At 37.8% G+C, this 18185-nt stretch overlaps 1 protein-coding gene across 1 annotated transcript; it reads left to right on the forward strand.

Moving 5' to 3' along the window:
* The first annotated feature begins 6406 nt into the window (after positions 1-6406).
* LOC129768674 (acireductone dioxygenase) lies at positions 6407-7534 on the forward strand. The gene is made up of 5 exons (XM_055770460.1): positions 6407-6476; positions 6550-6710; positions 6775-6980; positions 7041-7137; positions 7198-7534. Exons 2-5 carry the CDS (start codon positions 6588-6590, stop codon positions 7321-7323), a joined length of 552 nt encoding a protein of 183 aa, XP_055626435.1. The 5' UTR covers positions 6407-6476; positions 6550-6587; the 3' UTR covers positions 7324-7534.
* Positions 7535-18185: the final 10651 nt, after the last annotated feature.

An 18185-nucleotide genomic window follows, 5' to 3' on the forward strand; every position in this document is an offset into this window, starting at 1 on the left:
ACACTTTTCCCACACTTTTTGAGAAAACTTTGCAAGTGTTTTTCTTTTTTCTGAGTTTACAATTCACCGGAATTTTGTTAAACTATAGCAAACTGTAGATGATGTTCTGCTAGTATCGTATTTTTTTCACCACAAATAACGGAATATGCTCTCTCTATCCAGTCAGAAAATGGCCCTGTACATAGAAGCACTTTTTTCCGCTGTCACCACATGAGAGGCGTTGCCTAGCGGTCTAGGCAACTGGATTTCTTTTCCATTCTAACAAGAGAGACAACGACCGTCCTCTTTCGTGTCTCAAAACTCACTCCCTTTTTATTTTTCTCATTCCTCTTAACGAAACCTAATCTTACGATAAGCTCCCCGCTATCGTAACACCAAAACATAAACAAAAATTCCTATCTTAAAACTAGACGCTATAAATCACACGATCCTCAAACAGGATCGTGCAGGAGAAATGTATTTATTTATGTTCGGGATCGACCCGAGCTTATCGTAAACTAGACCTCACACGGGTCGTGCAATAAAATGTTTCCCTATCTGAAAAACTATGAATCATATGATCGTAAAAGAAACGGATTTATTTATTTATTCTGGATCGTTCCGACCTTATCTTAAAACTGACTCACACGATCCTCACTAAGGATCGTGCGATAAAGATGTTTTTATTTTGCCTCGATCGGGCCCTATCGTAAACTTGGGTAAATAAACCCGTCTGTTATTATGGGGTCGCTGCACGTCGTCGTTGTTCATTGCACCGGTGTAGTCCTTCTCAACGCCGTCTAGGTCTCCTGTCTGCGCGCTGTTCAAGTGTTCATCGTAGTGCTGCCTCCACCTTTCGATCACCTCGCGTTCGTTCGTCAAGATGCCTTCTTCCTTGTTTCTGCACATTTCGGCCCGCGGCACAAAGCCTTTGTGCGAGGCGTTTAGTTTCTTGAAGAACTTTCGCGATTCTCGAGAACGATAAAGCAGCTCCATCTCCTCACACTCTTTCTCTTCCAGGCGGCGCTTTTTTCCCCGAAAGAGATGTGTTTGCTGCCTTCGTTTCAGTCTGTATCGTTCCACGTTTTGTCGAGTCGCTCGTTGCAGCATGGCTGCGTGTGCTGCATCCTTCTCGTTCAGGAGCGCTCAGCACTCGTCGTCAAACCATTCGTTCCGTTGTCCTCGTTGTTCATACCCGATGACGGTCTCAACTGTGCTGCTAATTGCTAATTTTAAGGAGTTCCAGCATTCATCGAGGGGAACAGCATCCAGTTCGTCTACCCCCGGTAACGCAGCTTCAAGACACTGCGAATATGTTGCAGCAACGTTCGGCTCCTGTAGTCGCGTAGGTGGTACCGTGGTGAGCGCTGGTGTCTTATGTTATTGACGACTGACAGTTTAGAACGCAGTTTGACCATCACCAGGTAGTGGTCTGAATCGATGTTAGCGCCACGATAGGTTCTGACGTCGATGATATCCGAGAAGTGCCGACCGTCGATCAAAACGTGGTCAATTTGTGTTTCTGTTTGCTGTGGTGATCTCCAGGTGTAACGGTATTGGAGGCTGTGCTGGAAGAAGGCGCTACGTATGGCTATGTTCTTGGAGGCAGCGAAGTCGATAAGTCTTAGGCCGTTTTCGTTGGTTCGCTGATGGGCGCTGAACCTACCAATTACCGGTCTGAATTCCTCCTCCTGGCCGACCTGAGCGTTCAAATCACCGATGACGATTTTGATGTCGTGTTTTGGGCAGCGATCGTATTCACGCTCTAGCTGCGCGTGGAATTCTTCTTTATCGTCATCGGTGCTAGCTAGATGGGGGCTGTGGACGTTGATAATGCTGATATTGAAGAAGTGGCCTCTCATCCTCAATCTGCACATTCTCTCATTGATCGGCCACCAACCAATCACCCGTTTTTGCATCCCCCCCATCACGATGAAAGCTGTACCCAGCTCGTGTGTGTTGCCGCAGCTCTGATAGATGGTATATCCACCATGGAACGATCGCACCATCGAACCTTTCCAGCACACCTCCTGCAGCGCTACAATGTTGAAATTGCGGGCTCTCAATATTTCCGAAAGAATTCGGGTACTCGCAAGAAAATTGAGAGACTTGCAGTTCCATGTTCCGAGTTTCCAATCTCTAGTCCGTGTTCTTTGCGTGGGTCTAGTCCGATTGTCCTGTCTCGAATTTCTTTGTGAATTTTCCTGTGCGTTTTATTTTTACGGATGGCTTGCAGGGTCTGCACCAACCCCCTGTCTCGCCGGAGGACCGTCGTGCACAGCTCTTTTTAGAGTCCCCGCTGGCACGAAGACAGTGATGAGCCGCCCCTAACATGGGGATCAGACGCTGTTTTGAGCCGCACTTCCATGGTGAACAGACGCTCGGATAGGCCCCCTTCCCTGTCAGCATACGACCAAGATCCCACCGGGGTTGGTTACCCGATCTTCACTATGGTTACTCGTACCCCAGCCGGCACCACGGGGAGGTAGGGATAGGAGTTACTGGACAGTGTTGTTTGGATACCATCTATGAAAATAAATTCAAACTTACGGGATAGGTCCGAACGGCAATTCTGACATTACGTTTTACCTTCCACTTCACTTTCCTTGCACACAACTATTCCATCCAGCCGTATGGCACCCGCCATGTTTTTCGTGCCAACATCTCAAACGTCAGAGGTATTTGTTTTCTTCAAAACAGCGATCCGCGTTGACGGCAGTGAGCTTCGTTTACTAGTTTAGGGGAGCGTCAAAGAATAGCTGATTTTCAGTCGGAGTGAACGTTTTCAAAATTAAAATTATGAATGAAAATTAGCTTTTCCATATCAAATTAGTATTCTGTTTAAATTAAAAACATTTTTGTTTGCAGGTGGGGAAAAAGTCTCATACGAAAATTGTTCATGAAGACAACATTATATTATAATGAAAAAAATCAGCAACAATGTTGGAATTGTATGGCCATATGGTTGAATGAAAGTCAGAAATACGTGTTTTTTTATAATTAAATAACGTAATGTGAAAATTTTCATTCAAATTTTCAAATTTAAAAACCGGCTCCGTGTCTTCTAATCTGGTAGAGATTACACTAACGATTTTGGGACCCAAATTATGGCTCTAACTTGAAGTCGCCACCAGACGTCGACGTCATTGGCGATCTAACGTAAAAATCTACACCTAGGCGGCGCTGCGGTGAAAATGATGATGGTTTTAAATTTTGCCATGTGAGCTTATGGGAGGTTTGTAATTCTTTCCATAAATTACAATGTTATAATCATAAAAGATTATTTGATTGCGATGAGTTTGTAAGAAATTTAATTCTGCGCAATTTTATATATAACATGTTATTTATTTACCTCTTTCAGTAGTGAAAACTGTAAAAATGTTGACAATGGTTGAATTAAAGAAGGAAATTCGAGAGCACAATCAAACACAAATAGAAAAATGTACGATTTCTGCATGTGAGAACTACCTTGGAAAGCCCGGAAGTAAAATATACGTGATTTGTTTTTAAGTTTTATGTTACATTAGCATCATTTTCTTAGTTCAAAAACAAAATCCAGATGTCTCACCGATCGTTTACGTTTTGCGTTATACTTATGACAGACATACAGCTGTACTTGCGTTGTACTTCGAAAATTGTATGTCTGTCACCATGTACAGCGCTAGAACCATGCAAGCAACTCGGTACAATCGCTGTACCTGTACCGACCTATTTTACCGCTGTACATGGCTACAGTTGTACTGTGCGCAGCGCCATAGACGATAAGTGGTGGGTAGCATGAACAAAACGAATCAAAACATTTGGTATACAATCTTTTCATTGACTTTCTCTTGAGTTAATAACTCAGATTGGAAACATATTTGTTGTGTTCGATAGTTTAGACGCTAAATAAAAACCTTTTTCATTGAAATATTGGTTAAAATACAATGCAATAAATTCAAACTTCTGATTGTCAGTCTGACATGCGGTACAATGTACAACCAAAGTATGCGTGTCATGCTATCGTGGTACCTGTACAACGCTGTACACGTACAGCGCTAGTACAGTTGTATGTCTGTCCATGGTATTAGATCGTCAATTGGCGATTTGTAGGTTTGTAGTTCTTTCCATAAATTACAATGTTATAATCATAAAAGATTATTTGATTGCGATGAGTTCGTAAGAAATTTCATTCTGCGCAATTTAATATATAACATGTTATTTATTTACCTCTTTCAGTAGTGAAAACTATAAAAATGTTGACAATGGTTGAATTAAAGAAGGAAATTCGAGAGCATAATCAAACACAAGTAGAAAAATGCACGATTCCTGCATGTGAGAACTACCTTGGAATTACCGGAAGTAAAATATTGGCGATCTAACGCAAAACGTAAACGATCGGCGAGACATCTGGATTTTGTTTTTGAACTAAGAAAATGATGCTAATGTAACCTAAAACTTAAAAACAAATCACGTATATTTTACTTCCGGGCTTTCCAAGGTATTTCTCACATGCAGGAATCTTGCATTTTTCTACTTGTGTTTGATTGTGCTCTCGAATTTCCTTCTTTAATTCAACCATTGTCAACATTTTTATAGTTTTCACTACTAAAAGTGGTAAATAAATAACATGTTATATATTAAATTGCGCAGAATTAAATTTCTTACAAAATAATCGCAATCAAATAATGTTTTATGATTATAACATTGTAATTTGTGGAAAGAACTACAAACCATCCATAAGCTCACATGGCAAAATTTAAAACCATTATCACTTTCACCGCAGCGCCGCCTAGGTGTAGATTTGTACGTTAGATCGCCAATTGGCGCAATCAAATATTCTTTTATGATTATAACATTGTAATTTGTGAAAGAACTACAAACCTTCCATAAGCTCACATGGCAAAATTTAAAACCATCATCACTTTCACCGCAGCGCCGCCTAGGTGTAGATTTGTACGTTAGATCGCCAATACGTGATTTGTTTTTTGAGTTTTAGGTTACATTAGCATCATTTTCTTAGTTCAAAAACTAAATTCAGATGTCTCACCGATCGTTTACGTTTTGCGTTAGATCGCCAATCGCGAATTACCAATTTACCCAGGGGATAGACATCAATTGAATATAGGCTACCCAAAATCAAAATCAATATGGCGTCATTTGTTTATCAACATATCATTTACGAGGATTGAAATCGAAAAATGCGCTGCTTTATTCTAACTGCATGAGCGATTTTCATATTTCGGTTTCACATGTTCATATTTAACATGGAGTTTAAAGTTAGCCACTATTCGACTATATAACCGGACCGAGTTGTAAACAACAGTAATTGATTGAACCAAAATGTCAGTAAACCGTAGCAATATGGGGTACACTGGCAATATGAGGGATTTGACGTTTTAGTCGTACCCCTGAATTTAACACCATCTGACATATCGTGATGTCGATGATGAACTTTTACAGCAGAGAGATAAGTGCGATTCACATACAACATACACGTCACGTTCACGTCCCGTCACGTCACGATACGTCAATGATTCTACCATGCAATTCTCATGAAAACATTCACATACACCAGCAACGTAACGACCCGTCAGCATACGTTCAACGAAAACGACCGGCAGGGTTTGTAGAAAAGAATAATTGACGGAGACGGACGGCTCGTTTGGTTTTTGTCTGGGCTTTGTGTCTCGGCTTTTGTTTTGATTTGGTTGTACAGTAATTTACATCTACATCGACATTAAGCTAATTGAACAGATCTGTGATGCAACACGTTTAATTAGACATTTTTACCTCTAGTTGGACATTTTTGTAAACATTGAGTTCGGGGCCCAAATTATGGCTCCACATTGAAAGTCGCCACCAGTCGCAAATGTCCAATTACTGGTCAAAACCGACTCCAGTGCGACACTGAGTGGTGCCTCAGCATATCGCTTTATAAGTAACTTACTGTACTTTTTATGCCAACATATCTCTTAGCTCCAAATTTCGGAGTGAAAATCATTCGCGACTTGTTGAAAGAATTATTCTATTTATTATTATTGTTGCATAAGGGTCGGACTACGGGGTTTAAGCATTTAAATAATTGAGTTCAATGAATTTTTAAAAATTCAGATCTGATTCTAGGCATGCTGATTTGAAAGAGGGCATTGCAATTTTAAATTGTTGTAGGTGGCGACACCATGAATAAAATTAAATAAATCATTCGTTTGGCATTTGACGTGACGGTGCTGGTAGAAGCATTGACTGCATGTGTGAATTAGTGGAGACGTTGACGGAACGTAGACGTTCTTCTGCGTAACGTGCTATGTGAATCGCACAATAGTGAGATAGGTGGTGACGGTAGGTAGAGTGAGATAGCGGTAATCGTGTCATACACCTGATTCTATCACATTCATATTTAGCGAAAGTTCAAATAAAAGTTCTCTGGCATCCCTGTTATACAGCATTAGGCTGTGAGTTATTCAAAACAAGTCCCAGAGCAAAACAATTGTTTGATCTTTTTAATGATAACGCAAGTAAACTCAGGAGATCAGTAGTACTCCAGAAGTAGAACTTATTGCAGCTTATTCTTATTTCCTAAAATTTCAGCTTACTTCATTCATATCGCTGTTCTGAGTCGTAGTAAAATGGTGCGTGTTTGGTTCATGGACAACAAAACCAGTGATCAACGGCTGGAGCACCAGTTTGATCCGCCTGAATTCCTTAGCGTTGAAGAGCTTTTCAACAACACAGGAGTTGAGTACTTCAAGGTATCTCAACGATGTGACCTTGGCTTAGTTTTTGAAGCTACAATAATGAAAGTATACTGAATAGATAAATGTTCCAACGTGCGACAGTGACGGTGTACTGGCGGAGATTCGAAACAATCGCGGATATAGCTATGAGGATGAAATTACTTGTTCCAAGGAATGTCTTCCCGATTATGCAAACAAACTCAAAAGCTTTTTCACCGAGCATCTACATACCGATGAGGAAATTCGATTTGTTCTAGATGGATCCGGTTACTTCGACGTGCGCAAGTAGGGTCAATTATTTATTGCAACGTGAATATTGCGTTAATTTTAATTACACTACCGCAGCGGCAAAGATGACCGTTGGATTCGCATCGAAGTTGTTGCAGGTGATATGATTATTATACCGAGCGGAATTTATCACCGGTTTACCTTGGATTCCAAGGTGAGTATTACGATGAACAAATTCGCTTTTCATGTAATTTTCTGAATAATTACTTTCAAGGATTTCATCCGTGCCAAGCGCTACTTCGTTGGCGAACCGGTTTGGTTGCCCTACAATCGTCCTGTTGATGACATGCCCTGCCGCAAAGAATACTTGAAGAAGATGAAATCTGGATTTGCTGCATGAGAATGAGGATAATATATCTTATCTTACATACATGAAAACAGACTTCTGAAGTCTCGGTGCTGCATGCATCAGATACAGCAACAGAGTCTGTATAAAAATGCGACGATGAATGGTAATTTGTACGGTCTTTTTTCAGATTTTTTAAAATTTTCACGTAAACGTAAACGTAACAAACGTTTATCATCAAGAAATATATCGAATTATATCACTATTTCATGGTCTGTATAAACCTTATTAAATCTGTCGAAGATCTGAGGATACAAGGAGAGCCAATGCGAAACAAATTTTACTGCGAACTATGTTTTTGAGCAATGCAAAGCTTATCTTTTCAATATTATTATTGAAACAACTTTGCAGTGACTATCCTTACCAGTGCCACAAATTATCAAAAATTATTCACGAATGAAGGAATTAGCTTTTTCGCAGTGTCGGATCAATTCTCTTCTGTTGAAACTCAACACCATATCTGTCATAATGAGTATAACGCAAGAGTCCAGACGCGTGCACTTTGTCTAGTACATTGAACGAAAACAGCATGAGTGAACTTCGAAAAGCCTGCATTCAGACACTTTCCTTACTGTCAATAATTTCAAGTGATTATCACGAATTTTAAGTTGATCTTCGTCGCTTGCAGTGAATTTTTAATGAAAACGTGTTTGATTTTGATCATTTGAAAAAAAAGAAAGGAATCCGGAGAAGGCTACATTAGTTTACGCTGAGCATTGACTGTTGTGTGGTGTTGAGCGACGTTCAGCGTTGAACAGTTGTTCCGTTTATCTGAGACAAATTAATCGTGAGGTTTAAAGTCTCCATAAACAAAGGGAAAGAAGAAGTAGTTCCGTTTTCGGTTTCTATGCTTTTTTACTACCACCATTTCGCTCTAACAAAATCTTAGTTTCTTCGCTTTCTTTGTGAAACTTCATTTCACTTACTCTATTTTCGGTCTTTCAGGGCATTTTTCAATGAATCGGAAGCCCTCATCTTTCCCGAAATGGCATCGGAATACAATATTCAACATCTGCTGTTGAAGCCCTTTCATCCTATACCCATATCGTATGGGTTTTATATCATTGCTGGTGATTTAGAGCCAGTATCATTAAACCGGAAATCAAAACAAGATTATGTTCGTTTTTCGCCCGTCTGTTATTTTCACCCATAGCCCATACAATTTGGAGGTGTGTGCCATTTCCGGTCTATCGGGAGTAGATTCATAAAACATAGTCAAACTCATACTGTACATTCCATAGCCGAAATCGTCATAAACAAGAATGTTGTGTGATGAATGGCCATCCTTTACCATTAATCGATATAACTCTCAATTGGTTGACGTTGAATTTTATGCTTTGATTTTCACTAACACGTAATGATCTTCAATTTAACAATGTAACATTAAAAGACAGAAGTCTTAAGTTACGAAATATAAATGTTTAATAATTAAAAATAATTTCGATGTTTCGAATATCATGCCGAGGATGAAGATGCAAATGAAAAATGAACTTCATGGTAAGATCAAGGCGCCTAGAAGTATATCCTAAGTTGAGGCTGTTTTTCACTAAGTTGGTTAGGAGAGCGGTATATGAAAACAGTACAGAAGAAAGCAGAAGGGGAATTTTTCGCTTGAAGCGTGAAAGAGACAGACTGATCACGAGCGAGCTTGGGCACAAGCGTATTGTGTTTTGTTTACAAACAAAATACAGTAGACTTCCAAGATGGCTGAAGAGTGTTTTTCAAGACGGGTCTATGGTATCAGGTGAGGCCGTTTCGTCACTAAGTTGGCTAGGGGAGCGGTATATGAAAACAGCAAGGCGCGTAGAAGTATATCCTAAGGTGGTGGAGGCGATCTGGCGTAGTGGTAACATCCATGCCTCTCACGCTAAAGGTCACGAGTTCAATTCTCACTCCCGACATTCTTCCAAAAACGGAAGTAAAAGTGACGAACCAGCCAAATGAGTTGAAAGTCACTATAATACAGATAAAAAAAAAAAAAATATATATATCCTAAGGTGGGCCAACTTGCTAAAACCACTCTTCAGCCATCTTGGAAATCTACTGTGTTTTGTTTGTAAACAAAACACAATACGCTAGTGCCGAAGCTCGCTCCTGATCAGTCTGTCTCTTTCACGCTTCAAGGAAATAATTCCCCTTCTGCTTTCTTCCGTACTGTTTTCATATACCGCTCCCCTAACCAACTTAGTGACGAAATGGCCTCACCTAGTACCATAGACCCGTCTTGGAAAACAGTACGGAAGAAAGCAGAAGGGGAATTATTTCCTTGAAGCGTGAAAGAGACAGACTGATCACGAGCGAGCTCCGGCACAAGCGTATTGTGTTTTGTTTACAAACAGTAGATTTCCAAGATGGCTGAAGACTGGTTTTAGCAAGTTGGCCCACCTTAGGATATACTTCTACGCGCTTTGGTGTTCTTAGCAAGTTAGCCCACCTTAGAATATACTTCTAGGCGCCTTGGGTGAGCTGAAGTTGATGTTCATTCCACTGGTTCAATGATAGTGTTGCTTGGTTGTTTTATATTTATCTAAAGGCTGATTTAGACCTAGGCAAGGCGCCTAGAAGTATATACTAAGGTGGGCCAACTTGCTAAAACCACTCTTCAGCCATCTTGGAAGTCTACTGTGTTTTGTTTGTAAACAAAACACAATACGCTATTGCCGAAGCTCGCTCGTGATCAGTCTGTCTCTTTCACGCTACAAGCAAATAATTCCCCTTCTACTTTCTTCCGTGCTGTTTTCATATACCGCTCCCCTAACCAACTTAGTGACGAAACGGCCTCACCTAGTACCATAGACCCGTCTTGGACCTAGGTAGTGCGGACTGAATCAAAACGGCTGTCAAGTAAGATCCAATTGAAATGTCAAAAGAGATCCAACGATCAGGAGTGTTATTTTTCTTATGATAATCAACACTATAAAAGAGGTATTGTTGTCAAGGGCAAAAATAAGTAAAATTATAAAATGAACGAACTACATTTTTCCGTCAATTGTTTAATTAACCATTGCATCTCTAAAAGAGCATCTCAGCCTTTCACTGAGCAACGCATTTTAAATGTCCCCTCTCTTTGTCATAACGTTTTTCCGAACGTAATAAAAACAAACAAAGTCAGAGTCACGTAAATGTTTACTCCTGCGATTTGGAAATATTCGATAAAAAGTGGAAGGAAGAGCTGCCAGATGATTTTTAAAAAAAGTCTGTAAAAACATGTGAATGTCTGTTAAAAATGTGGAAAAGTCTGTAAAAGTGTGCAGATGTATAGAAATGTCTTTTAACGTAAATTTTAATTAATACTTTGTACATCACGATGCACGTAAGATTGTATTCTGTATATATATACAGCCATTCCATGCCAAACTAATATAGTGGTTCTCAGATCTTCGTCAAAAGTGGTAATTTTGTTCTTTATCGCAAAACATTAAACTCGTATTTTTTTAATTTGTCATTAGGGTGCCCATTTCCATTTTAGGGTGATCCCAAAAATCATTTTTTTCCACTTTTTCCCAAAATGACTTTTTTCAAAAATTTATAACTTTCGAACCACTCAACCGATTTAGATGAATTAGATGATTTAGATGATCGACATATCAAATTTAAGCTAATGAGCTTTAATTGAGAAATATTTAACTTGCATATAATATGGATCCTATTTTTAATATGGATTGAAAGCTGAGAATTTTTTACATAAAATATCTCGATATCAGAGATGCTATTTTTTTCGTTTTTGGAATATGATTTTGCAAAACTAATCGATGGTTCGAAAAACAATTTTTCCCCATTTTTCCCACTACAAAAAGTCATAACTTTCGAACTATTGGACCGATTCATATCATCGACATATCAAATTGAAGCTTACGAGTTATTTTTCTTTGAAAAAATATTACTTTTGCGAAAAAATTGAATTTTGTTTTTGTAATTATGGATTGAGTTAGTTTTTCATAGTTTTCTCGGTTAAAGATAGGAGCGCTATATTTTTTTATATTTATTATGGAAAGCTGAGGATTATTTACCTAACATATCTCGATATCAGAGATGCTATAATTATCGTTTTTATGTTAGAATTTTGTAAATTTAACATGTTTTAAGTCTTCGATCAATATTCATATGTGACTAAACTAGACCTATGCTACTAGAATCCAATCTTCCCGCAAGTGTGAATTTTGCTTATTGGCTTCAATTTAATATATCGATCATCTAAATCGGTTCAGTAGTTCAAATGTTATGATTTTTTGCAAAAAGTTATTTTTGGACAAATGGGGAAAAATGATTTTTTTTAAAAATCATATCTAAAAAACGAAAAAATAGCAACCCTGATATCGAGATATGTTGTGTAAAAAATCCTCAGCTTTCAAGAAAAAATATAAAAAAAATATAAAAAACGACTACAATCAATAATTACTAAAATATAATTATGTTTTTCGCAAGTTAAATTTTTTTTTTTATAAAAGGCTAGGACAATTTTATATGTCGATCATCTAAATCGATTCAGTGATTCAAAAGTTATTAATTTTCATTTGTCATTTTTGGGAAAAAGTGGAAAAAAATGATTTTTCGGACCACTTAATAACTTATGTGCTGTAAGTGTGTTTAAATGTTTCAACGATCTACACATACATACACAAACATACGCGTTGTTAATTTTTATAAAAAACAGTATTTCTCCGTTGATATATTGGACATCCACCAAGGCTTGCGGTCTTGTCGTTGATGAAATTTATAAAAAAATACAGGGTATATTTTCCATCCGCCATGCAAGGCTATACAAGTTTTAGATCACTACACGGCCATGAACCATGTCTGTCGTAACAATATCGAACAGTAACCCATATTTCGTCATAAGCAGACCCGAAAGCAAATGTAAGTTGTTGAAAATAGAATGAAAATTTTTATTCGATGTTGTTTAAATACTTAGAAGACATAGTCCTGACCCTAACTTAACTATTTTTCTATAAATCTCCTTGCATTTCAGCAAAACAATCTTATCTAGAACAGAAAATAATTATCAGAGACAATTTTTGTTCAAGATTTTTCCTTACCTGCAGAGAATGCAATTGTTCATTAATTGTGAATAACCGTATCCTCTTTTTCGTCTGCAATGATGTCAAGGCAAAAGTACTTATGTGTATGAGTTCCAAACATCATACACACCAGATGGGCCAACAAGAAGGACTGCCGGGCCGCAGGTTGAGTATCGCTTGTCTAACGTCATGTTAGACAATATTGATATATACTAAATATAATAACTTTTCTGTATTAAAACTATGGAAAAATGTCATATGGTGAGTCAAATATTTTTGATGTGATGAATAGATGTGATGAATGTTTTACAGATATGTCTGTAAATTTACAAACATATTTGTAAATCTGGCATCTCTGGTGGTCTGAGAATTTATTGCAAGAAATCGCTTGAAAACATGCATGAATTTGCTTGAGAATGAAGTGGATTGAGTCCGCACCACTTAGATTTAGACGATGCCAGTCAGCGCTCTAGTTGAAGTATCCAGTGAACAGAGAACAGACACTCTGTCCAAGTTACTTGTACCAGTATCGAACAAGTAATTGGCCTCTAACTTGAACAGAGTGTCTGTTCTCTATTCACTGGATACTTCAACTGGAGCGCTGACTGGCATCGTCTAAATCAGCCTTAAGTGGTGCGGACTCAATCAACTTTATTTTCAAGCAAATTCATGAATTTTTTCATGCGATTTCTTGCAATTCGCGTTGACGGCGGAATGGTGTCGACATTTGGATACGACATTAGTTTGTATTAGGCCAACTTTTCTATATCAGATTAGTCGGCCCAGCGTTATTTACCTACTAGAAGTACGTTGTTCTGACCCTAATTTAAACTATTTTCTATGAATTTTCAGATTTTCTCACTAAAACTTGCCATTATAATATAAAATTATCTTTAGACACAGTTTTTGTATGATATTTTTTCACTGCTTGCAAGCAAAAGTGATCTTCATTTACATAGAGTACTAATTTGATTTGGGAAAAATATTTTTTATTTTAAAAGTGTGTTCATTTATTCTGCAAACCTATATTGGCATGCCTACTCCCCCATTTCGTAATACGAAGCTCAATGCTTTCAACGCGGATAATTTCTCAGACCACCAGAGATGCCAGATTAAGAGATATGTTTGTAAATTTACAGACATATCTGTAAAATAATTTTATTTTTGTTGCAGAATTTGGATATTACAATATTTCACAGGTTTCTGAAAAATGAGGGGCTCTATTCATCACATCAAAAATATTTGACTCACCGTACGACATTTTTCCATAGTTTTAATACATGAAATTTTTCATATTTAATTTATATCAATACACATAACGTTAGACCTATTTTTTGAGAGTCATTAGCACTTTGCCGTGCGGCGTTAGGACAGTGGTTACGTGCGTAAACTAGCGCCTAACTGTCGGTGTTACCACAGTGGTTACGTGCGCAAAATAGGTTGCACCGCAGTGATGTCGTGAGTATAGTATCGCTCAGTGGCCGACGATAGTACTTCAGTATCTTTCGCATTCTGTTGGTGTTTTGTTTGGTAACACTAACATGAACACGTCAACCATTTTTATGATTTCATAAGTACTTTTGCCCTAACATCATTGCAGACGAAAGAGACGATACAATTATTCACGATAAATGAAAAATTGCATTCATTTACTATACATACTATACATTTACACCCAGGTTTTTTACGCGGGTTTTTTTACGCGGTTTTTTAACGAGGTTTTTTTTACGCGGATTTCCCAATTAACGCGGTTTTTTTTACGCAGATTTTCCAATTAACGCGGTTTTTTACGCGGATTTTCCAATTAACGCGGTTTTTTACGCGGATTTTCCAATTAACGCGGTTTTTTACGCGGATTTTCCAATTAACGCGGTTTTTTACGCGGATTTTCCAATTAACGCGGTTTTTTTTACTCAGATTTTCCAATTAACGCGGTTTTTTTACGCAGATTTTCCAATTAACGCGGTTTTTTACGCAGATTTTCCATTTAACGCGGTTTTTTACGCGGATTATCCAATTAACGCGGTTTTTTTACGCGGATTTTCCAATTAACGCGGTTCCGGTACCGGTACCGCGTAAAAAAAGACCAGTGCAATGTCACATCTCCCCTTCAGCTCACATTTTTCTCTCATGTTCCCTCAGGGCTAATAACGGTAATTAGTAACGGAGTTTAGGGCTTAGTGCCGCACCTTATCACGATTCTTACGTGGATTTTAGGTGTTGGGTAACGGGGACTACTACGGGTTTTCGGAAGCGAGCAACACTCAACTTTTTACTTCCGTTCTACGTAAAGATGATCCCATTTGATATCTATCATTAGGTGACATGGTTTTCTTACGCGGATTTTCGAATTAACGCGGTTTTTTTACGCGGATTTTCGTATTAATGCGGTTTTTTTACGCGGATTTTCCAATTAACGCGGTTTTTTTACGAGGTACGTATCCCCCGTGTAAAAAAAACCTGGGTGTACTATACTATACTTGAAATTTCATGACAGTTAGGGAATAGAGTCGAGAACATATGTGAACTATCGATGAGATTAGTAAAACTTCGTCTTCTTCTTGAATGGCGTTAACGTTCCCTGTGGAACTTTTGCCTTCTCAACGTATGCATTAATTAGTGTCATTTATTAATACTTAGTTGAGATTTCTTAAGACAAATAACACGCCTTGAATGTATTCCGAGGGGCAAGCTCTAGAATACGCGTGACCACAGTGCAAGTCGAAGGAAATTTCTTTGACGAAAAAACCCCCGGCCAGAACGGGAATCGAACCTAACCACTCGGCCACTGCACTATTGGTAAAACTTAGCAGATTGTATTTTCCCGATGATGCGACGCTAATTTTGAGTAATCGACAATGAGTTGATTCTCAAAGCCCTAACTGAACGTATTTAAGTAATATTAAGATTGACTACATCAAAGCGATAATCATGAAAGATAACGGAGACCGTTTCATCCCAGTTCTTGAGCATCCCTTCAATCTCACACATATATACAGTTGAACCCCGATTATCTGAGAAATAGTCGGGCAAGCTAGTCGCGAATAACGAAAATCGCGGATAACGCAGAAAGGGACTGAAAATGAGGTGCAAACTCGAAAAAAAGATTTTACGGCATGAAAACTATGTTTTATCAACGCAGTAATCATTAAACTATCCATCTATAAGGTCGTGTGACGAAACGGCCTCACCTTAGGATATACTTCTAGGCGCCTTGGTATATCCTGAGGTGAGGAGGTTTCTCCACTAAGTTGGTTAGGGGAGCGGTATATAAAAACAGTACGGAAGAAAGCAGAAGGGGAATTATTTGCTTGTAGCGTGAAAGATACAGACTGATCACGAGCGAGTTTCAGCACTAGCGTATTGTGTTTTGTTTATAAACAAAACGCAGTAGACTTCCAAAATGGCTGAAGAGTGGTTTTACCAAGTTAGCCCACCTTGAGATATACTTCTAGGCGCCTTGGGATTGTCGGGGTTGATCCATTGTCAATTTGTAAAATTTTGTAAAATAATAATTGTAAATAAAAATCATTGAAATAAAGCTGTTGAGATCCCAGGTATACAATGCTGATGACTCACCCATTTTCGTTGTATTATTAGCCTCACGAAACCTGACACTCTCCAACGACAAAAGTGTGTGCGATTGTAAACTGAACAGAATGCACTATACCTTCACGCCATGCATTAATGTTTGGTTCCAACCGATTAATGTTTATAGGAACTGCGGCCAGAATGTTTGGTTGATTTATTTTGGGAGTGGTTTAACAATGACAATTGAGGGGCTCAGAATGCAAGGGGTGTAAGTGACTTGATCGATTTCTCTTCATCAACTTTTTATTTAGTTAATAACTCAACTGCAAAAACTTTATAATTTAAGTTTGCTATAGAATCCGATAGATGAGGTTCTGACCTATTTTCCACATTGGTAAATACAGCTGGGAATGTATTTGCAGCTAAGTTATGACCCAAAGAGTAAGTCGATGTAGAGAAATCGATCAAATCACTTACACCCCTTTCATTCTAAGCCCCTCAATTGTTCTGGTAGTGAAGAAAATTTCCAGTGAGTGTTCCTTGGAACCAAAAGCGCTTCTGATACCGGATAAACGTACGGTTCACTATACAGGAAACAGCTCTAGAAAAAAAGATAAATCGCAAAATTTGATTTATTATTCTTCCAAATGTGACCTCGGCATGTCAACCAATGGACCTGGCAGTAATCAATGCTCTCTAACAGCTTATGTTTCACTCATGGTTGGAAACAAGGCACTTAAATTAGCGCTCTTCCTGTTTTATGTTAACATTATTGATTTACCTTAAAGAATCCTCGCACTTTTGGCATATAACAAGAGGAGGGCTATTATGCTTCCTGGCCTCAAACGGTTAAATGTAGGTTTTATGGAAAATTTCATGAAGTGTTTTCTGTCCTGCGAAAATAATGCTCATTTTTATAACGTTTCAAATTACATTCGAAGAATTCTCATAGCAAAACATCAAATTGAATACGACCTTGATGCATAGCTGCTTTATATACAACATGAGAAAAAATGTACACGATAAATTCGAATCTGTTACAGCTGAATTGCTAAATGAGCCTAATAATAAAAAATAAAAACAGATGGTGTTACCGCGATCCGCGTCATTTTTCTTCCGTGTCGTCCACTCTGTCATCGCAATCTCATCGCTGCTACGAGGGAATGGTCAGTAGATTCACTCATACGTCGCGAAGCATAGTAGGCGCCGCAACAGATGGGATGAAAAAAAGTATCGATAAAACAATTTCAGATTTATGCTCTTTAAAAAGATGACATTATGCTATCAAGAAACTTTTTGCGCAAACGTTGTTCAAGAATTACAAATTAAAAATAGGTACTTGCTCTTGTATTTTATTTCGATGTTTTTTTCATAATTAATTTATTTTTTGCGCCACGTTCATTTGTTTATGCTTCTGCCTGTTAGAATAAAAAAAAATGAGTACACCCTGACGTATGTTAATCCGCGTTGACGGCATTGAGCTTCGTATTACGAAATGGGGGAGTAGGCATGACAATATGGGTTTGCAGAAGAAATGAACGCGCTTTTAAAATAAAAATTATGAATGAAAATTATTTTTACCCAACCAAATTAGTACTCTGTGTAAATGAAAATCACTTTTGCTTGCAAGTAGTGAAAAAATATCATACACAAACTGTGTCTAAAGGTAATTTTGTATTATAATGGTAAGTTTTGATGAGAATATCTGAAAATTCATAAAAAATAGTTTAAATTAGGGTCAGAACAACGTACTTCTAGTAGGTAAATAACGCCAAGAAAAAAATTTCATACAAATTTTAGCAATATAAAACTGCCTTAGGGTCGACTAATCTGATGGAGAATAGTTGGCCTCATACAAATTGATATCGTATCCAGATGTCGACACCATTCCGGCGTCAACGCCAATAGTGCATTCGCGATGAAAATGTACAGTGTCTACGTCTGGTGGCGACATTCGAGTTTGGACCACAATTTATTCTTCACCAGATGAGGCGGCCCGGATGTAGTTTTAAAATGTTAAAATTTGAATGAAAATTGTTACATGATGTTATTTAATTACTTAAAACACATAGTTCTGACTGTTACTAAACAATTTGGCTATACATTTTCTTATATTTTTACAAAAACTTTCCATTATAATATAAAATCACAATTAGACACAGTTTTCATTCAATATATCTTCGCAATTTGCGATAAAACAGGTTACTACGTCTAATAGAATACATATTTAATACGTAAAAGTAAATTTTCATTCATAATTTTAATTGCAAAATTGTGTTTATTTCATACTCAAAATCCATTATCATT

Source organism: Toxorhynchites rutilus, chromosome 2 (genome assembly GCF_029784135.1).
Source record: "Toxorhynchites rutilus septentrionalis strain SRP chromosome 2, ASM2978413v1, whole genome shotgun sequence".
NCBI lineage: Eukaryota > Metazoa > Arthropoda > Insecta > Diptera > Culicidae > Toxorhynchites > Toxorhynchites rutilus.